The sequence below is a fragment of the Hevea brasiliensis genome, chromosome 2, assembly GCF_030052815.1.
Source record: "Hevea brasiliensis isolate MT/VB/25A 57/8 chromosome 2, ASM3005281v1, whole genome shotgun sequence".
Taxonomy (NCBI): domain Eukaryota; kingdom Viridiplantae; phylum Streptophyta; class Magnoliopsida; order Malpighiales; family Euphorbiaceae; genus Hevea; species Hevea brasiliensis.
Genome location: NC_079494.1, coordinates 107,027,585 through 107,052,233, shown reverse-complemented (window position 1 = coordinate 107,052,233; position 24,649 = coordinate 107,027,585). Strand labels below are relative to the sequence as shown.

Genomic DNA, 24,649 nt, shown 5'->3' with positions numbered 1-24,649 from the left:
TAAGATATATATATGGGGAAAAGAAAACCAATGAAATTTATTGTTTATTATCGATATCATGATGGGATTATTCTTTGGAGGAAATTAAATTAATGGAGTTCAATCGATGAACATATATCTATTGCTTCATCCTATTTTGAAATAGCAAATTAGGTTATTGGAGTGCAATTTCTCTTAATATTTAAGAGTTATGTTATAATGATCATATGTCTATTCACACTAATTTTATAGATATCCTTATATATTGAATTGTTTTAACCAATTAAAAAAGGAAAAAAATTGAGTTTGTTCAATGGGTGAAACACATAAAATTTGTGTCTATTATGATTATACTTTCACTAGAGCATAGCCAACAAACGAATCCGAACAAAATCCATCAACAATAGCCGCAACAATATTCTAAGCCTTGCTTCCCATAAGCGTAAGCTCCAGGTCGATGCGGTGTAGACGAGCCCCAGGAGCAAACCGTTGTTTCTCGTTTCTTGGTTGGAAAAGGCAGAGTTCCATTTGGTGGGTGGGTCTAGGGCGAACGAAAGAGACGTGTGGCTGAGGGCAGGTGAGGCATTGTGTCAAAACTAGTGGCAGTTGATGTAACAAAATCATAAGTTATCAAGATGAAGATTAGCTCTTTTTGCTCTCCAATGGCGGGGCAAAGTGCAAATGGCCTGCAAAGATGAGCCATTGTCAGAGAATATGGCATTAAAGAGGACAAGATCGGGTTTTGGGATGGATAAGAAGATAAAACCTGCGTGAGAAGTGGAGTTGAAGTCGAAGAGCTTGTGGTTGTACTTGTGTTCAAGTGGAGTGGAAGATATGAAGTGCCCGTCTCACGTTCAGGTTTTAAGGCCTAAATTTTTTTAGAGAAAAAAATATCATTTAGATATTAAAAAAATAATTTTAATATTTTAATAATTAAAATTTAATATTAAATTATTTTTTAATGTTATCTAACTATTATATTAAAAATAAAAACTTTTCTTAATAATATTATCGAATAGACTCAAATTTAGTGTGAAGATCTAAATGTGAATTTAAGTTAAGTGAAAGAGGGAAATTGTACAAATATAATTTTTTTAAGCTAATGAAAATTAAAATTATTAAAAGTCATTAAAATATTTAATAGTTAAATTTTATTTTTATTTTTATTTTTATTTTTAAAAATAAATTATGATATAATTTGATCCAATTAAATTATGCCAAATGAAGCAATCAAATTAAAAGGGAAATTCTATGTACATTGAAGGAACTCTAAAAGCCTCCATAAATAAAGTGACTTTCCCATTTTTAAATGCAAAGATCAAAACCTTCCTCTCTCTCCTTCAATTTAACGTTGATTAAGTTCAATTGTTGAAGACCAAAAGAATAGACGGGCTCCATATTTTCGTCACACTAATCTGAGATAGGCAGGCTCGATTGCTTTTAAAGCATGCGCTCGCTGGCGTATGTACGAAGAGAAGCTTCCAAAATTAACCTGTAAACTGCACCGCAGGCTTGTAATGTGTTAGGTTTGGTTGGTGCGTTTTCCACAAGTAGTGGGTCTGCTTTTGGATTTTTATTTGGTGAACTCAATGTAAATGCAACGTTTTACTATAATTATTAATCATGATGATATTTATATGAAACTCATTCTAATTAATTATTATAATAAAATTATTATATATATATATATATATATATATATATTTTTTTTTTTCATAATATAATTATTCATCATGTGATCGCTATTTCTTTACAATAAATGCAACATTATTATTAAGTGATAAATTATAAAATATATTCTGTATATTAAAAATAATAAATCAGATATTTATAAAAATTTAATTTTTTCAGGAATCATAGATATAAATTCCACATCATTATAGAAGAAGGACGTGTACGTGATTTCCGAAGCCAGAAATGCATGGTACCAAAGAATTATTTGCAATGGGGCATCTCATTATCAACAAGAAAATGCATTCACTTTGATATATTCAAGTCTCCAAGGCCAATCCATATACTGCTTTCGGTTACAGTAAATGAACTAACTTAAAGAAGGCATATCCCACAACACTATCTTATTCATCCCCCAACACTCAACTCAACAGAATTATAAAATATTATGTATGGCTAAATGAACATTTTGACCTTAGCTTGTGATCTTTTTGCTCAAGCTTAGCTCCACATCGTGGTAGGATTTACCTTCTATTTGTACATTAGTAGTACTTTTGTAGCGATACCGGCAAGCACAGAACAGAAAATATATTAAGTTCACGCTACCCATTCCTGCTAGGAGGAAGTAGAAATAATCCAATTTTCCAGCATTTAGATCTTTAGTTAACCAGTCAGGGTGGTCTTTTGTTCTTGTAGCTTTGTGCACCACCGTGATCACCAAGCTGCTAAGGTAGCTTGCACCCCCAAATGAGCAAAAGAAAAGAGAATTAGCCACACTTCTCATGTGTTCAGGGAACTCCTTATTGTAGAATTCTATTTGTCCGATAAAATTGAATGCTTCACATAACCCCATTATGACGAGCTGAGGAGCAAGCCACAGGACTGACATTTGAGCACCATCAGGATGCGAAATGGCTACAGCCCTTCTTTCCCTTTCAACCAATCCAGAAACTACCATGGCTAGAATGGACAATACAATCCCAATTCCAATTCGTTGGAGAAGTGTGATTCCACCTTCATGTTTGGTGATTCTTCCAAGAGCTGGTACTATCATCCTGTCATAGAATGGAAGCCATATTCCTATTGTTATCATTGAAATAACACTGATGGAACCTGCAGGAATTTGAAACTTGGGTCCGAGGTGTCTATCCATTTTCAGGGCTTGTGATACGGTAAATGTTCCTTGCTGTGACATGGAAGTGAGGCTAATAATACCAGAAGCCCATATTGGACTAATTTTGAACAGACACTTCACCTCTTCTATCTGTTGGATACTGCAGAGCCTCCATTGATTTGCACAAGAACCATCAGGGTTCAGGTCGTCTTTCTCTATCATGACTGCCTTGTTTAAGAACCTAAAAGTGATGAAATTATGGGTAAGCAAATATAGCAGATAATCATCAAAGCCACACAATATTTCCATTAATCATAAATAATTAAACCATTTGATAATAACCCAATAATCAAGCAATTATCTCATAATACACGAAAATAATTTAGTACATTTGACAATAACTTTTAGAACAATAATGTTGATTAATTATGCAGTCCATAATAAAATTAGGTTAATTTAGAGTTAATATCAGAATTCGACTCTCATTAATATGATCTCAGCACTTAAATAATAATAATATTAAATAATAATAGCATGTTAAGAAAAAAAAAAAAAGCAAGAATGCTAGATTATTTATTTTGGATTAATATATCCTCTCAAATCATCTGTCATATTAGGATGATTGATCCTTCCTGATACGGTTAACCAACATCTTTGAAAGTTCAAATTTTATTTTTATGAAAATTTTAAGATTGAAGTTAAATGTGGGGAACATGATATAATAATTACGGCCACTGGTCATGTTTCCACTCATTCAGATCCATCTTTTTCTCTGAATGAAGGCAAATCATAATTACTAATGATAAAATCTTTGATGAAAACGACATATTACCTGAACTGATTTGTGAGAGGGAGCTTAGACAATACAGTCTCCTTCACCGGAGGATCATAAAAGACCCCTTCAACCTCCACGACTCCATAATCAGGAAGCTTAAGCCCTCTCTTTCTATAAGCAGCAACAAACACCTGAGCAAAGCTAGAAAAAATGCTTCCCTCTGGCTTTACATGCACATAAATTCTTGTTCCAATGAAGAAAAGGACAATAGAGCACAGCATAAGCACAGTAGGAATCCCAAAGCCAAGTACCCAGCCGACAGAATCTTGAATATATACCACTACAGTTAAAGTGATCAAAATCACTACTGTGAAAGTCGTGTAGTACCAATTGAAGAAGCTATTAATCCCTCTAATTCCATCTTCAGTCGTTGGGTCAAATTGATCAACCCCAAATGGAATACTGCATGGCCTGATTCCAGCAGTTCCTATAGATAAGAGGCCAAGGCCTATGAATAGGACACCGAATTGAACTGCTGTAGGACTCTCACAGTGATCAAATGGATGCCTTTCTTCTGGGTGGCATTTAGGAGGATGGAGATAAGGCAGCCATGCCGTTAAGGTCATAGTCACCATTCCCTATCCAGCAAAAGAGATTAATTACACTATGATATTATAATATTCTTTACTTTTTTTTTTATCAGAAATATTCTTTATTTATTTGGGAAATAGAGGATTGGACATTGAAATTCATGATGTAAGCCTTCTAATAATTATTACCGTTTTGTTGGATTTGAATTTTTTTAAATTATTTACTAGATTTAAAAAAGTATAAAGTATTAATTATTTTTTAATTTTATCATTTATTTATGTAAAATTTAAATATTAAAAATAATATGTATTAATTTTCCCAATTTGTGTGCATAAATATTTTATTATAAAGATTACTCATGGTGGGACCAAATTAATTAATGCTTGCTTGTCCCGGTCTACAGGTGTTATGCATGTGTTGACCTATAGTAATAATTATTCTACTTTCTTTTTTTTTTCTTTTTTCTTGTCTTTTTCCTTTTATTTTCCAAATATCATTAATATATATCTTCCAGTAGGAATTAATTGCAAGGAATAAAACCCCCAACAATTGAAAAGATCTCATAACCTAACATGCTTATTATTTATTTATTTAGCTCTAATTGTGCTTGAAATCAAGATTTCACAGCACTAAAGCTTTTTTTTTTCTTTTGATTTTTAGCATTGATGAAGGATTATATTAAACAAATTTAAAATTTGTGTTCAATCCTAAATAACTTCACATTTATACTTTTATCGCTAGATTAAGACATCCATTTCTTAATTTCTTCTCTTTAATTTGTAACGAAAAAGCTAGTAACATCTGTATTAATCTAATTTAGATGAATTTAACCTCACTGTGTAGATCATCCGATAGAAAAAAAATATGGACATATACGTAGAAATGAAATTGTTAATGCAGTGGTGCTATATATATTTTAATATTTATGGGCTCATATATGAAAGCAAGATGAACGTAGAGTTACAAAGAGAGAGTAGATACCAGAAAAACTGCACAGGAAGCAAAAGCAATCGTTCTAAACCTGCCCACATAGGCATCGGAGATGAAAGCGCCAAGCAGAGGAGCAAAATTGGTTATACCGGCCCAGATGTTGATAACGTTAGCCGCTGACACTTGCTCCATGTGAAAGACTCTCATCAAATATACCATAAAGTTGGCTAACAATCCAAAAGTAGCCAGTCTCTCAAACGTCTCATTTCCTGCCAGCACAGCTTTTCTGTTAGATAAACGACAAAACTCTGAAACAAGTTAATATGAAAGATTGATCAGAGACCCCGAGAGAGAGAGAGAGAGAGAGATCTACCTAAAATATAAGGCATAGCTCTCCATCCTCCAGGTTTCTTCTGTTGGATTATCTTGGAATTATTATCAGATGATGATGAGACGTGGTTGCCTTGGTTTTCGTCTGCTGGGAAGTTTGAAGCTGAAGTTGAAGGCTTCTGAAAGCATTTTGCGCAGCCGTAGAACCAATCACCAAACACCATTTTAACAGCTTCTTTAATTTGTTCAAGAGCTCATCAGCCAGAGTACCTGCCGCTTTCTTTCAAGGCATTTATGTGAAAATAGCAATTACTCAGGAGCCTTGAGTTATTTTCTTTCCAGGCCAATTGGGCACACCTATTTATACAAGGATTGTGTAAGAGTTAATAAATCTGGAAGACAGATCACAGGATATGGTGATTCTATGGGTGACGAAATGATAATACAATGATAAGAAGAGGACAGGAAAGTTTGTGGCTTTCATAAAGTTCTACCACATGCACAAACTAGCTTGGCTTGCCAATTTGCGTGTTCCATTTGAGTTGGAAGCTGGGAAGTGGGGCAGGAGAGTGTAAGCGTGGGGACAATTTTAAGTTCCTACTAGTGATTTGGAGGTTTTAAGTATCCATCTGATAAGATTACAAATTCATTTTCTTTCTGCATGCTTTTGGACTTTGGTCTTCGACTGTTCCTCTTATTCGTTTCTGAATTCAAAAGTACTTATGTGGGGGATTTCTTTCTTTTACTGGGGAAGGGGGTTAAGGAAGATATTGCTGAAATTTAATTAATTAGCTGATATTTTCTTCATTACTTTTTTGGAACAAGTTCTTCATCATTAGCTACTCCTAATCATTTCCTTTACATTATAAAATTTTGAGATAATTTAGGGTTGGCTTTGAAATTCTTATTATAGCATTTATTGTGCTACAAGACTAACAATAGTTATGGAGAAGAAATTAAAAAACCTATAGATATGATTTTTTTTTTTATTCTGTCAAAAGCAATTATAAAAACAAGAATAAAATTTTCCTTATGTGATAATCTTAACTTAGAAGTAAGTAATAATATGGTACATAAATTTTAATTTATGATACAAAATTCTTTACTTTTTAATTTAAGTAACATAAAATTTCTATGATCTTTAGCAGCCAGTTTCTAAGCTATTTTTGTTAACGTGTTATTTATCAAACTAAAAAAGTTATGTTTTCATGAAATGGTAGCATCAAGTAAATAGGTTTTCGATTATTAAATTATTAATCTGTACAACAAATTGTAAAAACTATGGATAAAGAGAGTATAATTATTTTTTTTCTTAATAAGTTTCAAATTAACGGAGAAAATATAATTTTTTAATCAAATAAGTATTGCGTCAGTAAAAATGACCTTATAAAAATGGGCTATTGAAATTTATAGGGGTTGTGATTTTACTTAAAAGAGGTATTGTTAATGTAATTTATCCATAAAATATTAATAACTTATTTTATTTATGGTTTGACTGGAATTATTTCAGATATTATTTACTTTGAATTAAATCGTAATTTCATTTTAGATATATATCAAATATTATCTTGGAAAATTATTTCAAATCATTTAAATTAATCAATTCATATATTATTCAATCACGACATATATTTATTGTATTGGATATAAGTTTTAATAATTTTTTTCTTTTGTTTTTTCCAAGAAAATTCAAAGAAAATTTTATAAATCGTCATTTATTTGTCCAGTTCATAGGGATATACATGAGATTCAAGGACTAGCTACGTACCCTTCCATTTCAAAGCTTAGGTCAATTGTCTTCCCTAGCTCACATTCGTGTTACGTTTATAGTTTTTAATGGTTTGGATATGTATAAAAAGGCATAATTTGTAATGGTTTTATGGTGAGTTAATGCATGGTCTGTGCACTGGGGTGGTTATTTTGCTTACAACTGGAGGAAAGAGCTCACGTCTTCTTGTGTTTAGTGAAGATTTATTATTTACCTTCTCGAATTTCCCATATTTTTAATGCGGGGTAAGTTGGCTACTTCTGATTTCCCCTACCATTTTGTGTTTATTTGTTTGATATTGGAATCTATTATGTATCTGCTGCTCTTTATCATCGATCTTATTGCTTTTTTGGTAGAACCGTTCATGCTGCTGTGCTTGGTTTCTCTTCAATGTTTGAAGTATATTTTGTTGCTTATTGACTCCTCATTACCAGACTTCTCGATCGTTAATTATAGTTTAGATGTAGCATTATGATGGAAATATGCCTGTAATGACTGTAATATAATGGTATGGTAATATAGCTTATCATCATCATATCTTGTATCTTGTATTTAAATTTATTGTGCTTTTAAAATTTATGCACTTTATTTTTAAAAAAAAAATTATAGAGGAACAATAGTATAAAATTATAACTTTTAAAGAATATAAAATTACAAAATTATCTTCATTGACACACGTTAAATATGAATCAACTTTATCCATATAGCATCACTCTTAATTTGTGATTACCACAAAGCGTGTTAATTTGGTGAAATGACCTTAGCTCACCCTTGTTCAATTTTTTTCACAAGCATGATAACTAAATATTATCTCTTCTTAGGAGTACAATAGAAGGAGGAGATAGGAGATTATTAAATGACTTTTATTAGATGCTACTTCGAGTTTAGTGGTAGGCTCCTTTTTATGAGATAGAATTAAATTAAAGACATCAACCGGTGATATTGAGCCTCAAATTTAAAGAGGTTATGATCGTCATACTCAGAAAGTCATTTTTTTTCATTTAAAAAAAAAAAACCTCTTGATTTGTAATTGATGCTTGGAAGTCACTTGTGAATAATGCCTTTCAAAGACAACCTAAGTCTTGCTGAGAATGCAGGCTTTTTTTTTTTTTAGACAATTTAAGTTGATTGATAAAGAAGGGGTTACAACCTAATTCATAAAGCAGGAAATTAACATGGGTTAAAGAAAGCCCCATCTTTATAATTCCACCCCGGCCCAGCAGTAGTACGTAAAACCAGATCCAACACAACCCAAGTCCTAGGACCTGAACAGCCCACCTATGAGCAGCCAAACCGACAAAGAAGCAAAGTAGCTCGCCGAAACCTGGGCTCTAGTTCCAGGCAACGACCAAAGATGCAAATAGTCGCACTCGGTAGAAGTGAGAAGAAGCTTCCATCAAAGGTAGAAATTCGTGAACAACATCAAAGCCTTTTCCCCACAAGAAAGGGACATCTCGAGCCAAGATAGGGCCGAAAGACAAGTCATCCGGGTGACAGGTAGAACTCAGTAAGTCTTTCTATTTTGATCATTTGAGGAATTGAAAACTTTAAGTAAGCGTTGGTCACGTCTCCCGGAGATAGCATGCTCATAAATTGAAACCTGAAAAAATAGATCAACAAATCCATAGGCTAAGAACACCCACCACACCAGTCATCACCCTTAGTAGCTATAAAGCTTTAGGTAGGAGTGAAGAACAGATATGTGAATGAAGAACAACCTGCAAATCAAATCACAAGAGATTCAAAAATATGGGGAGGGAGAAACCCACTCTTAAGCAAGGGAAAAGGAAGCCATCCCACCCAAATGAGACAAAGGAAAGCCGCCCTCGACAATGGGAAGGCTGAAAACCTCACAAAAAGACGAGTTGATAGGAAATTCTCTCTTTATAGAGAGAGAGAGAGAGAGAGAGAGATTAGAACCTAGTAGGCAGGCTAATTTACGTTAGGACAGAATTTTGGGCATCTTTTAAATAATTAGCCTAGCAAGTTGGCTATCATTCTCCAGTTGGGTGGACAGACGAAAATTGAAATCTCAACCACTTTTAATTTGCCATTTGTAGAGCACTGATCACTGATATGGATCAGGGAAAAAGGCATGATCCCAAAAGTCAAGAACACCGAAAAAGAAGAGACAGAAACTAGCTAGGTGCCTAGGAAGTAGAATGTAAAGACAAGGAGACAGCTATACATCATCTTTTCAAGTCGAAAATATTTCTCCTATGGACATGGCCGTCATCCTGGACTTCTCTTCGTGTTAGCATCCCAAGTATATTCCCCAGAAATTCCAGAGCATTCATATTGCTGATTAGAGGAGAATTAATATGTTAATTAGCTTATAAGGTCTTGTTAATTACATTTGATTGCAAGGGTTTATGTTAGTATTAATTAGTCCTTGCACTAGGTTCCAACAAAAATGCATATTTTTTTCTCACCATTTGATATTATAAATCCTTTTATAATCACGACAAGAAAACAACAAAAATGATTTGCATGCGACACCACATAAGATACTGTTACCTTAATTTATAATAAAATGACCAGCCAGACGACACTTAATTGCAAGTTCGACTTATTAGGGCATTCTTTGAATAGTCAGTGTAGATTTTTTTTTTCTTAGAATATTGTTGTTGTTTTAATCATGTCACTGTATCATTGCCAAATTAATCCTAATCACTAGAAAGAGATTAATTTGCCACTTTAATCATGTGAACTCATGCTTGCAAATTCAATTAGGCACTTTAACTATATGACAAATTTTCTCAAAGAAAAGCGAGGATTTTGTTCTTTAATAGTAAATTAGACCTATAATTATAGCTTATACCTAGCTAATTAATAACATCCATATTTTCATCCCATGTTCAGGTCTTCACTGAAATTACTCAGCGTCAAGCTACAGGGATTTCCACTATCTATGCATAATTGTAATGATATTGGTTGCCACAGATAAAAAAGCGAAATAATTTAAGCAATCCCAACCCTGCAATCAGAAGAAAGTAATAATTCAATCTTGCATCATTAATAATTCAATCTTGCATAATATTGTCATTTAGCCACCTTTAGCCATTTTTGTGCTTTTGCATTGAATAATGGTGATCAACAGGCTACCCAAGTAGTTGGCGAGTGGCCAACGATGACTTGAGAAAGATTAGAGAATCACCGATGGTTCTCATGTGCCCATCACATACTGCAGCAATTGCAACAGTCAAGTGCATGCTTTGTATTATTGTTAAAATTACTATTAAGTGCATGCTTTGTATTACTGTTAAAATTACTATTAAGTAAGTTATTTTTTTTAAATATATTCGTTAGAGGGTATTAAAAAATAATTTAAAAGTAAATTTGATAAGTTTTAATTATAAGAACATTAAAATAATAAAATAATTTTTTTCAAACTATTTTTTTTCAATAGCATCTAAAATAATATTTTTTTTATAAAAAATAATTTTGACCTCCCAATCTCAATGTCAAACAGACACTAAGGGAGTATTTGGTTCACCTATTGGGTACAGCGATAGCTGATAGATACCCAAATATGTGAACTAGAGTGTTTGGTAAGTTTAAAAAAATAAAGCTGATAGCTGATGGGTAGTTGATATGGTACCTGTGCGATAAAATCGAAAATCAAAAATAAAAATTTTAAACAAACCGATTGATAAGAGAAAATCGAACCGATAAATATCGGTTCGATTTTAAACCGATCAAACCGAAATTTATAAAATTTCATATTTTTAACATTAAATCTAAATAATAAAAACATAAAAACAAAAAAAATTAGAAATCAAAACTCAAAAATCTTAAGGTTCGGTTCGGTTTTCTTTGATTTCGGTTTGATTCGATTTGGTTCGATTCAATTTGGTTCGATTTTTTTTTATTTCCTATATATATTAATAATTTCGGTTCGGTTCGGTTTTTTTGATTTTTTTTTATGAAAATAACCTAACCGAACCGAACAGATTAAATTTTAAAGCACACCCCTAATGGTACCCATTAGCTGCAGTTTGTATCAGTTCTGTTTTTAGAGCTGTTTCTCATCAGCTGATAGCTGATTTGATTTTATTTTTTATTTTGATCATATTTTTTTTATTTAACTCGAAAATTAATATTATTAATATTTTTATATTTTTTATTTATAATTTTAACATTTTAATAAATACATTTCAACTTTGTTGAAATATTTTTTATTAATAACATAAAATATAAAATATTTATTTATATAAAATAAAAAATCAAAATCGATTAATTTAAATCGAATCGAGCCGAACTAAAATAAATTAGTTTGGTTCGATTCAATTTTTCATCCATTTCAATTCGATTCGGTTTATAAAATATATAATTTGATTTTTATAATTTAATTTTGTTCAGTTCGATTCGATTAAATTTAAACTGAATACTCACCCCAATTTAAGCTAATGGTTTTTTTTAACTCAAAATAAAATTAAATAATTTTGTTATAATAACTTAAAGTTGAGAAATTGACATAAAATTATTTGTACACACTAAAACGCTACCCTGAGTTATGGTTCGCTGGAACAGTGAATTGGGTAGAGTTTAAATACCCAAACTGCCCAAGGACTCTGATCCTTTCCAAATTCGGAACTTGCTGATTGTTCTGCAATCTTGAGAGGAAAAAGACCCTTTTACCACTTCTAAGCTGATTTTTGTACAGTTGCAAATTAATTTTTATTAAAATCTAAAGAATGCGGTCCATTCATTAATAGTAAATTAATAAGCAGGTTTCTTAATTATATCTGTACTTTTTTATTTTTAATTACCAATTTACTCTCATTATTCACACCCCCTTTCACTATTCTTTAATATGAAATATTTTATTATATAACTAATATAATTAAATAATGTATCTTATTTCCTTTAATTAGTAAGTTGATTTTCAAATGTAATATCTTTGAGATTTCTAATATGAATGAAATTGAAATGTTTACTTAACGTGTACACAGCTCTGGACTGGGTTCAGCCCTTCAATTTTGTCATTTTGGGCCTTTTAAACTGTCGAGTGTTCAGATTTGACAGACTCTTTATTGTTTATTCTTAGAATATTTTTTTTATTTAAGAAAATATATAATTTAATTCTTAAATTTTTATCATTAATTATAATTTAATTCCCATACCTAAAAAATTAAATAATTTAATCTCTCGATAAAATCCAAGGTCCCTCCACCTATTTTATTTCAACTTGCCGTTAAATTTGAGTAAGAAGACGAAAACGCCCCTCATTAAAATAAAGTTACTAATTTGCGTTCAATTAACAAAAAATTGCACAGAACCCCAAAATCTCTCTTTCATTTATGAGCTTTCTTCCTTTCCCTGTTTCGATGGCCATTTCCTTTTCCAACTCCTATGAATTTTTTAAGTTTCCATTTTCTGATGGATTGATAAACACCGGCTTTTGAAAAAAAGCCGGTAACTTAAAAAAAAAAAAATTTAAATGGGGTGACTAGAAAAATATTTATTAAAAGAAGAATTGTGGGTTACGTGAAAGAAAGAGAATTGATCATTAACATCTCATAAATAAAAAAATAATAATAATAATTATTAAAAAAATAGCTAGACAATGTTTAGAACGTTACTTTATGAAGCATTTAATTTTTTTTATCTTTAAAAATATGAAATAATTATTTTAAGATTATTAAAATAATTTTAATTATAAAATTATTTATATATTTTATAAAATAACCTTAAATATTATATCTATTTACAAATAAGTCATTATATTTTTATAATTAATAAATATATAAAAATTAATTTATAAAATTAAAAAAATTAATATTTATTGTATATAAAAAATTTGAAAATTGTACATAAAATTAATAACTATAATATATAAAAAATTTAAAAATATAAATATTATTTATATGTAAAAGAGCATTAATATTTATTTAGCAAATTAATAAAATTAGTATAAAGAATGAATTATATTAAATATTTTATAAATATTTGAAAATTGGTATTATTTTGGTATTTATTAATTTAACAAAATATTAAATTATGATAAATATTATTAATATGAATTAATTAAAAAGACATGAATAAATAATTGTTGAAATAAATTAATTAAAAATAAATAAAATAATTTATAAATATTAAATTAATATTTGTGAAATATGAAATTAAAAATCAAAATAAATAAAGTAATGTATAAATATTTTAAATATAGTTTCAATATTTAATAACATAAAATTTTGATAATTAGTTTATAATAAATAGCTTTTAAATATGAAATTAAAAATCAAAATAAATAAAGTAATAAAAGTAATTTATAAATATTTTAAATATAGTTTTAATATTTAATAACATAAAATTTTGATAATTAGTTTATAATAAATAGCTTTTAATAATTATTAATTAACGAATTATATAGAGAAAAAATTAATAATTAGATAATAAAATATAAATAAATATTTGCATTAATTTTTTTGATGTTTATTAAAATTTAATTATTTTTTAACAAATTAACAAAAGTGAAATAATTAATACAAGAAAAACAATTATCCCAAAATTAAAAAAAAACTATTAAAAAATTAGACAAATAATTTGAACATACCTGCGATATCATACAGAACATCACTAACATAACAGGTGGGATATTGTTTTGCATTCTATAGCATAAAAAAGACAACCGAGTATTTGATTATATTTTTAAATTATTTTATTTATTTTATTCTTTATATTCTCACTAATTAAATATATTTTTATTAAAATATTTATATATTACTTATATTATTTTTTTTCTAAGTTACCACCTTTTAGCAAAAAAGCCTAAGATTTATAAAAATCCACATAGAATTCAACCAAGAATTCTTCATTTTTTTTTCTTCAGATGAAGATTTCTTCAAATTTATATATATTAAAATTTATAAGATAATTCAATTTTTTATGATTGTGAGACTTTATTGAACTGCCCCTAGTCTCTAGATTTTAATGTAAATTCTAATTGTGATATAATTCAAACTTCTCATGAGATTGTGATATTACCCAAATCTGATAAATTATAAATTAAAAAAATATTATAAATTAAAGAAATAACATATATATACATTACTTTTATTATTTTATTTATTTTGAATTAATTTATTTCAACAATTATTTATTCATATCTTTTTTATTAAATCATATTAATAATATTTATTGTAGTTTAATATTTTGTTAAATTAATAAATATTAAATAATACCCATTTTCAAATATTTATAGAACATTTAATATAATTCAGTCACTATACTAATTTTATTAATTTGCTAAATAAATATTAATGCTATTTTACATATAAATAATATTTGTATTTTTAAAATTTTTATATTATATAGTTATTAATTTTATGTACAATTTTCAAATTTTTTTATACACAATAAATATTAATTTTTTTAATTTTACAAATAAATCTTTATATGTTAATTAATTATAAAAATATAAAGGCTTATTTATAAATAATTATAATATTTATGGTTATTTTATAAAATATATTGATAATTTTGTAATTAAAATTTTTTTAAAGAACCTAAAAGTAATCGACCCATATATTTTAAAGACAAAAAAATAGTTGGACGCGTTCAACAGCTAAATGCAATTCTAAATGACGTCAAGCTACTTTTTAATAATTATTTTTTAATTTTTTATTTATTATATGCTTCTTATAGTTGTATCTAACAGCTACGCGCAATTTTAAATGATCTCTAACTACTTTTCAACAATTTTTTTTAATTTTTTAATTTTTTATTTGCTAGAAGCTAGTTATTCTGGAGATCAATTATCTCTCGTCTCTACATCAATCAAAACACTCCTTTTGTAAATATTTTTAAGTCAACCCTTTAGTAATTTTTTTTTTTAAATCGCCACCTTTTAGGAAAAAAAAAAAAAACCTTGGGTATTTTTTGATCCATATTTTTTTGCACTCAGAGAAACAGCGGCTGAGGACGAATCTGGGATTCAGGGTATATTAAGTCGATTAGAGGAAGAAAGGAATATGCATTTTGGGTTTGGTTTGAGAGAGAAAGCAGAAATTACTCACGCTCAAAGTCATCTTGAACACAACTTGCTTTGATTTATTAATTTTAAAACAATGATAAGTATGGTTCTTCTATTCTATCTTTGCTGGTTGGTACATTTGTGAACTAGTAGGTAACAAAATGTACATTGCTTGTGAGGAGAAAATGAACTTATAAATTTCAAAACGATGAATTTTATTTCTATTAATTTTTATGGCAGCATGAATCTTTTTTTTTCCACATTTTGTTTTATTTATTTGTTTGTTGGATGGGGGGAAGGAGACAAGATATTCCATTGAGTGCAATCTTTTAAAATGTGATAAGGAAATATTAAAAGGAAAAGAGATGAAAAATGAAAAACATTCGGCATGGAAATGATTGAGCAGCAGTTGGATGTTTGTTCTAAGCCTAACTTCTGCGGTTTGTTACGTTGTAGAAGACAGTTGCTGGCCTAGAAAGGAACAATAGACCTGCATCATCAAACAGTAACAACGGCACAATCAATGATTCAAAAGGCAACCTCAGTCGCAGTACATTTCTATCTAATATTGATGGTTTCAGAAGTTCACTTACGCCAGATAATTGAAGAAAATAGAGCATTAAGAGTGCAGGGCTTTCAGAAATGGAATTTGAAGGTATTCCAATTGCTAGTTTTGGGTGGCTTCATTGTTTAAAATTATGTGTATGCTAACCTATATATGTGATCATGTCTTATGGAACTAGTAACAGTAGGTGGGATCGACGCTGTGGGAGATGAAATACTTGAAAAAAAGGTGCGTGCTACAGCATCTTTAGAAAGAAGGAAAGATAACTCTTCACATGAAATGATTAACATCAATGACATGCGAAGTTGCCTTCAGCACTTGGAGTCTGAGCTTTCCTCTGTACTTGACACATTAAAATCAAACACTAGTGGAAATTTGTCAGAGAAATGGGTATCTGATCTCCTTCTTCTATCTGCATGATTATAATGCAATATCTTCTGATAATGTCTTCTAATTCTTTTTGACCAAAAAAAACGACTGAAGACTTTTTCTGTGGCCTTAGGGTCATGTAAAATTTTGGTTACTGGGACACAATATGGAAAATATTTGGAAAAAAACATGCTGCTCCCAAATCTCTGTACACTTTTGAATTACTCAGTGATAGGCCTATGAGCTTGATACTCATTTCATAAATTTTAATCTAAGATTTCTTTGTGTCTTACTTTGTCAGTAATACAATGCTTTGCCATATGCTTGAGACTGAGAAAGATATTACAAATGCATGATATTATCTGTGCTTCTTCTTTTAATTGCCTATATTTGTCTCTCTTTTCCCTATGTCCTTCAAAAATATCCAGACAATACAATGGCCTGCAAAGTGTATTTATCAAATTTAAAATGATCAAAGAATACCATGACATATTCTGGCATCATCTATAGTATTCTGGAATTTAATCCACAAGTAATAAAGTTTCCTTTCTTACAAGGAAGAAGTAGAGTTCCACACTTCTGATGTCATTTTCATGTTCTTAATTTGGGTCCATTTTGCATGCAATTTATTTAGAAAACTTTATCATCAATGCGAGCAATTTATTTAGAAAACTTTATCATCAATCATACAACCGTATTTTGAACACTTTCTAATCCCCTTTTAATTCTTCACCAGATTCATGAAAACTCTTCTGATGATATGCTGAAACATTCTGATGATTGGGAGTTTCAAGCAAAGTTAGCAGTATTAGAAGGCAAAATGGCGCTTGCAATAATGTATGCACAGTTTTATGAATTCAATGACAAATAACTCTAGTTTTCTTTCCTGCTGACAATTACTTGTTCATAATGCAACAGTGATGCATACAGATACAGGAAGAGAAACAGAAAAGGGATGATAGGGCTCAGAGAGCTTTATGACTTATTTGTACTGCTACATAGTTTGGCCTAATTCAGCTTCAGAGGTGGTCTTAGCTGGATCATTTGATGGAGATGGGCCACCAAGGTTTGATCCCATCTCAAATTAGTTAGAAATTTAACAATAATGAGTGTTCTGAATAAGCATAGATGTCGCAAGGTGTTTTGCGGTCGCCTGGACGAACCCTCACCGAAGTGGGAAAGAGTGAGGAGTCATCACTTTAATTTTGAGGGAAATTAAAGAAAACCATTTGTGAAAATAAATTAAAATGAAACCACTTCAAAAACAGAGATTCTAGGTTCGGAGTCCGTAAACGGGTGGGGAAGGTGATAGGCACCCCACCTCGTCCCTCAATGAGGGTAAGCAGATTTAACTTCAAGCTCTTTATAAACGAAAATTAATAGTTAGGAGGTTCGAACGAAGATGTTAATCCTCTTGGTAAAAGGTGGTAAAAGGGAATATTTAATTTTTCACCAATTCGGGTTATCTAGATACATAAATAAATGAGACGACCCTTGGTGAGTTACTGTTGCGTATCAGTTTTGTTTAAAGGGGTCATTTTACGTATTTGTTAAAATTTGATTTGAGAATCGGATAAGAACTCTCCTCCGATCTTCTTTTAGGTGAAAATTTAGATTGGAGATCGGATAAGAACTCTCCTCCGATCTCTTTTAGATATTTATTAAAATTTTGGGTGAGAATCGGATAAGAACTCTACTCCGATCTCTTTTAAATATTTATTAAAATTTCAGGTGAGAATCGGATAAGAACTCTCCTCCTATCTCTTTTAAATATTTATGAAAATTTTGGTTGAGAATCAGATAAGAACTCTCCTCCGATCTCTTTTAAATATTTATGGAAATTTTGATTTGAGAATCGGATAAGAACTCTCCTCCGATCTCTTTTAAATATTTATTAAAGTTTTTAGGCTTGAGAATCGGATAAGAACTCTCCTCCGATCTCTGTTAAATATTTGTTAAAATTTTAGATTGAGAATCGGATAAGAACTCTCCTCCGATCTCTTTTAAATATTTATTAGAATTTTTGGTTGAGAATCGGATAAGAACTCTCCTCCGATCTCTTTTAAATGTTTAAGGAAATTTTGATTTGAGAATCGGATAAGAACTCTCCTCCGATCTCTTTTAAATATTTATTAAAGTTTTTAGGCTTGAGAATCGGATAAGAACTCTCCTCCGATCTCTTTTACTTGAATGGGAGTCGGATAAGGACTTTTCTAACCTCTTGAAATCTTACATATCGTGAGAGCCTAAGGCTAAGGGTTCTGGCATTCAAAGATGCCGGGGACCTGAATAAGGCTTCTTTTGACTCATTGGTACCCCATGACTTGACAGGGGGTACAGATAGAATTTTACCGACCCCCTATGTAGTCGCCTTAACAGCACCTTTTGGCAAGCTATACCTGATCTGTCTCATTTGCTTATCTAAGGTTTGGTTTTACTCCGCCTTGTGACGTCTTACCCAATCGTCTTTTGTGTTATTCTAGCGATTCGACTTTACTGTTTTCCTGACTTATTATTCAGACCTTTTATTATTTTAAAGAGACTCTTAAGATACAGTTACCTACATTTTATCCAACCACTTATACGCTACTCGAGATTAGAACACTTGTATTTAGAAGTAACAAATATTAACAAAAAGAATGGACTGATTAACGAGAAGTGAACTCGAGAATAACCTTCTTCGCGTTTTTGACACAATATAAATTTAGTGAAAATTACAAACATAAAAACAACGGAAATACGTAAAAAAAAAAAAGCACTTGATAAAGCAGCGATATAAGCACTCACCTGTAGGGAGCCGAATCTATTGAACTAACTACGGAATCACAAAATGTAATAGGACTACGGGCTGATAGCCTGAGGGCTAAGGTTCGCCTTGAAATGAAGGATACTTCGCTAAAATGCAGTCAGGTCAAAATAATAACTGAGTTTGAATGAAGTTGAGCTTGAACAACGGGAGTGGAAATAAAGATAACAAAGACAAAACTGAAAGTGAGAGAGTGTCACAGAGTAATGAACGAATTGAAAAAGGAGAATTTCAGTATTCAAAACCCCTTCCAAGAGAATACTTCAGAAAACTGGTTTCTAAAGTTTTTCTATGAAAGCTTAAAAATAGCAGAATAACGAACTGAATTAAGTTTCAGAGTTCTTCCGCTATAGTCACCACCTTTTTCTTCGTCCTCCTTTGAACAGTTTTCATGCAAGTATTTATAGGAACCGGGTGCTCCCCATGAAGGGTCAAGATTTATTTTGAGGGAGATGGAAGGTTAGGATTTTAAAGGACATGATCTGAGGCTCGGGAATTAAAGAGAATCAGAACGAACAGCTGAGATCCCTTTCAGAATATTTCTCCTTTCTCTCTTCTAATCTGATGGCCCAAAATTTTCTTGCCAAGGGCGATCCGAGGGCTGGGAGTGAAAGGCGCTGGTCTTGTCGTCTTCTTCTTTGATCCCAGGGCTCCGGGCTCGTCCTTACAAGTAAGATCAACGGTGGAGATTGGGATGTACAGCACTGTCATGACATACTCTGGCACATGTCAGTAATGTGGGTGATTCTGGGGCGTGCGGTGGAGATTTCGTCTGCAACGCTTTAACTACCTCAGCTCTGGTTATGACGACAGTTAGCTGAAGTTGTCTTATTCCCTTTGTTTTCCGACCTCCCCTCCCTTCCGATCTTTCTAACACGACCCTTTTCTGATCTCTCATGCTGGGCTCCCCTCTTCCCACCTCTCCAGCTCCGATCTTCTCCTTCATCCGGTTCGGTTAAGTCAAAGCATTTATTCCTTCGATTTCCGAGGCATCTGCTTCGTTTTCTGCTCACAATAAATGCTCAGATTTTCCCTATGTATATACCTTCAACGGGAAAGCCCTCCGCATTTGATTTTCTCCTCTTCCTTCTCACATTTCCTGTTCTAACTGCTTCGGCAATAATCCCGGCCATGATAGTGGCTTTTGATCTTTTTTTTATTGTCCTTTTTATTCCCCGACTGAAAATTTATGATCCCGGTGATCGGGAAATTATGATAACCTCATTTGATGATAGTGAGAGAACCAAACTAATTTGCCGACCTGGATCGAGGACTTCGATCGTGTCGATTTCGAATCGTTTAACCGATATAATCGGCGAACTGATTTCGAGCGAGGAGACTGCTAATATTCCCCTTAACATTGGTGACTGTCCCTTGAAGTTCATTTGGCTTCTCAACACATTGGGTGTCTCGACAGTGGCTCGGTTCCGAGCGATAACATTGATGACGACCCCTCTCATCCTCATGAGAGTCATAATCCCCCCATCTGAGCTGTACATCTGTCCAATGTCGATGGCTGGTCTAACACATCTTTTGATTCAGCCACGAGACTAGGCTTTGACATAGGTCTTTATTAGATGGGATATTCTGCCGATCCCTAGAGATCGCCTAAATGATGTAATTTGACCTTTAATGTAACCCGATCTCTGGAGATCGCCCAAATGATGTAATCCGACTTTTAATGTAATCCGATCTCTAGAGATCGCCCAAATGATGTAATCCGACCTTTTCAGAAATAAAATTTTATTTTGACAACTATCATTTTATTATTATTGCATTGACTATTTTTCAACCTCTGATGTGTTCATCTGATCCGGTTCCTAACTGAACAGCCCTTAACCGATCCTCACTTCCAAACATCCGCCTTAATTCACCGATCTGTAACTAACCGATCTCTCCTTATCATGGAATTTCTGGAATATTCGTGAGACATGTCAGAAAAAGACTAGCGAATCTCACTAACCGATGCACCGCCTGGAACACTGTAAGCATTAAATGCTCAGACGGGTATAAATAGGGGATGGGTCAGCCAATTGCTCTCTTATGTCATTTTCAGCATCCCGCGAGCGATTCCAAAGTTCTCTCATTTTTTCAAGTTTTTCCGACACCGATCACACTCCGGTAAGGGTTTTGATCTTTCTCTTAGTTTAAATTTCCTCTTTTCTTTGAAAATGAGCAGCGCTGAGGGTCAGAGAGCGGCAAGCCCCCCTTCCGTTCAGATCTCGTGGTCATCTGATGAAGTGGAGGTGGTCAGACCAAGCGTGCGACCTAAACCTCCTAGGGCCTCTATTCCAGCTCGGGGGCAAGCAGCACTATCAAGGCATGTACATTCTTCAGGGAGAGAAAATCTTCCCATGGACGAGCTGCCATCAATCCTTCAAGAAACCGACCTGCAGTCGTTCAGCCAAGAGTATAACATTCGGCCTGATTCATACGAGCTGATTAAGTGTCACGTCGATCTTCGTGCCAATCACTTCTTCGAAGAGAATGATATGATCATGGTATACGAAGAGCAATTAAAGGCCGGGCTGCGGTTCCCCCTCGATGACTTCTTCAAGGAGGTTATAAAATTTCACCAAGTGTGCATAGCCCAAGTTCACCCGAACTCATGGCGGATCCTGGTAGCCTTCAGAGGCCTTTACCGAGCCAAAGGACTCAGCCCTACAGCTAAGGTGTTCGCCGAACTACATAGGCTGACTCATCGAAAGGACAATGAGTATTGGTTCTTCCAGGCGAAACTACATTGTGGGCCTTTTACCGATCTGCCCTCCTCCCTGAAGAATTGGAAGAATCGCTTCTTTATTCTGAGGAGCAAAATTCCGAACAGCTTTGAGGGTTTCCCTCGCAGCTGACTGCACCAGGGCCCCTTATTTCCGAAGCGCATCATCCTGAATAGGGAAGAAGGCCTAATGGTGATGGAACTGAAAGATCAGGCAGCCAGAGAGAAGTTCTCTTGTTTGGATGCAGTAACTGCCGAACTGCATCATTGGACCATACAACTGATCATCGGCCAAGAACGCGAGCTTCAGCTCTCTGACCTCAGCCCCGGTACTTTCTATATCTCTAATCTTTGGGCCTTAGCGATCTCACTGACCTCTTCTTTGTGCAGGTATGGCAAGCGGTGAGGCTTCCAAGGAGAGCCGAAAGCGGAAGAGGGAGGTCTCCCGGAAAGTGCGGGAGATGAAGCGTTCCGAGCTGCTTCAAACACCCAGTCATGATCCCGAAGAGATGCAAGGAGGCTCGTCTCAACCCTCGGGACCGCCGGTCATAGAAGTGGTCCGGTCTCCTCCTCACCAAGAAAAGTCGCCTCCACCTCTTCCAGTCGCTTCGAGTGCGGAAGGGGGCCCTTCCCAACCTCCTGTGAGGACCCTTTCCCGCGGCGCTCAAGTTTTGATCCACTCGCTGCAGAAGAACCGGACTGTTTGGGAAAATCTGGGCTTGGCCAAAGTGTTGGGGGCCTCGATCTGCCTTCAAGAGGATCGGGATAGGTTATCCCCGAACAATCTTGATGACATCCTGACCCGGACAATGAGCCTGAATGTGGAGAGTTTGGTGAACCAGCACATTGTCCGGGAGAAGGCTCACCGTCTGAGTAAGGAGGTCGAGAAGATGGGTCATGAAGTGGCTTCCCTCCGATCCCAACTTTCATCCGCTCAAAACTACATATCTGAAATTGAGGGGCGAATGAAGTTCTACGAGGATAAGCTGGCCGAGCAAGCTCAAGTTCTGGCCGAGCAAGCTCATGTTCTTGAAGAAGTTTGGGCGCTCCGAGCTGGTGAAGTTGCTCACCTCACTGAGGAGTTCAAAGCAAAAGAAGAAGAGGCGGTGACAAGGGAGGCCGGCGCTTATGTGAACGCTCATAGGGATCTCTTAGCCGAGCTCAGGAAGCGATATCCCAAGGAGGACTTCTCTTGGATGGTGGATCTGGCTCCCCAGGATGAAGGTGAGGATAGTGAGGAGGAGGCTGAAGGTGAGAGAGGGAGCGAACAAAATGTAGATTTGACTTGTATAAATTTTAATATGAAATGAAATGAAATTCCCTTTTTGTTCAATGAATGGATGGGATCGAAAAGTATCTGAATTGCCTAAGCACTTGTCTGATCATATCACAACAACTAAAAGTGATTATTAATCTAAGTGTAAGAGGTCGGAAAACACTATAAGCATGAGATCGGCTGAGAACAAACGCTAAACGGGACTCGATTAAAATTGAAAATTTGATTAAGATCGGAATCATCATTAAACTGGATTGGAACCTTAACTTGATTATTCCCAAACTTTTAAAAGGGAGATCAGCAATAAGACTGATGACATGAAGGCCTAATGTTGGTTCAATCTCGTTTGACAAGAGAGATTGAAAATGTAATTAACTGGTCAGGGAGACTATGTGTTGGGGATCGGTTTCAGAGTTTATTGATTTCGGGGATCGGCCAAAATATGGTGTCGATAATAGAAAGAAGGTCTATAATCAATTGCTAAAATTTATAGTTGGTGCAACAAGAGTTGAGAATTTTGTAGGTTCCTGGCTACCTCTGTTAGTAAATAACGGCAGCGACAGAAATACAATGACTGCCTGATCTTAAACTTACAGAATGAAAAATGAAATAGGCCTGTATTAGTAAATTTAAGTTTCATTGGTTTATTTAGGAGCAGCTCGTGGAGTTTGATTTTGTTCTGTTTTGATAAAGAGTAATATGTTTGTGGAGGCTTAACTTAAGTAGTTCTTTCGGGGTTTTGAGAATAGGGTTCAGGAACTGCTAAGGGTTTTGCTACTTTATTTATTTGGTTAATTTCAGTTCCACTTAATACCTGTTAGTGCTAGTTATTACTGCTAATGTTATGACATTTTGCTCACTTCTTTTCAGAAACCCATCTTGACCATGATTAGTAACTTGTATTGCTCTGTTGCAAAGAAAAATGCAAAAGTCGAGAACAGGCATCTTTTCTTTGTAAATAAAATTGTATCCAAGCAGATATGAGGTAAATCACGGTTGCAAGATTGATTGTGATATATTATTGAAACTTGAAAGATTCTCTCAGACTAAAGCATTCAGCATTTTACATTGTGGTATAGATCAAATTCATTGTTGATGGTGAGTGGAGGACTGATCACCTACGCCCCATTGTTCAGCATGATGGATATGAGAATAATTTACTGATTATCACATAAAACAGAAGGCATGCAATAGAGTGTTAGTGTATGTGCACTGCAGCCAATGTGTTAGTTGCAAGTGTGATCACTTAATTCATGCATATATACTTTATTCATTTATAAAAGGCTGCTTTATCTTTAATGTTTAATTTAATTTTAATGAATATTAATTAATAAAGATAAAGTTCATGGGACTTATATGCATAGCAGTGAAAATTATAATGTTATTATAATTATGAGATTCTGACTGCATTATAGCATTGTTCCAAAAATGTTCCTGGTCAATGTTATATCAATATTTGACATTGATATAACTGTTGAGACCAGTACACGTTGCATTCTTTCCTTTATGAAATGAAGCAGTAGTTCTCATTAAGCTGAGGTATGTGGGATACCTAGAACCAACGTGTAAGTGCTTGTGGTGACAAGTTTACTGAACTGACCCACATGAGAATTCCATATGGAAGTTTACCTGTGTCTATGGAAAGACTCACGTGACAATCGTGTAAATGATTCTTAGACTTGAGACATTAAGTTATCTTATATAGGAATTACTGTATTTTGATACTGCTCACATGTCATTCTATATAAAGATAACGAATGTGGCAGCTGTTGGATATA

At 33.2% G+C, this 24,649-nt stretch overlaps 1 protein-coding gene and 1 pseudogene across 1 annotated transcript; one reads left to right on the top strand and one right to left on the bottom strand.

Annotated features, from left to right (window-relative positions):
* Positions 1-1,936: 1,936 nt before the first annotated feature.
* LOC110648544 (protein NRT1/ PTR FAMILY 2.12) lies at positions 1,937-5,965 on the bottom strand. The gene is made up of 4 exons (XM_021802823.2): positions 5,434-5,965; positions 5,112-5,329; positions 3,597-4,177; positions 1,937-3,005 (listed from the first exon to the last, which is right to left on the bottom strand). The coding sequence occupies exons 1-4, from the start codon at positions 5,612-5,614 to the stop codon at positions 2,126-2,128; spliced, it is 1,860 nt and encodes a 619-aa protein (XP_021658515.2). The 5' UTR covers positions 5,615-5,965; the 3' UTR covers positions 1,937-2,125.
* A 3,418-nt stretch (positions 5,966-9,383) lies between these two features.
* LOC131177966 (protein PTST homolog 2, chloroplastic-like) lies at positions 9,384-24,046 on the top strand (annotated as a pseudogene).
* Positions 24,047-24,649: the final 603 nt, after the last annotated feature.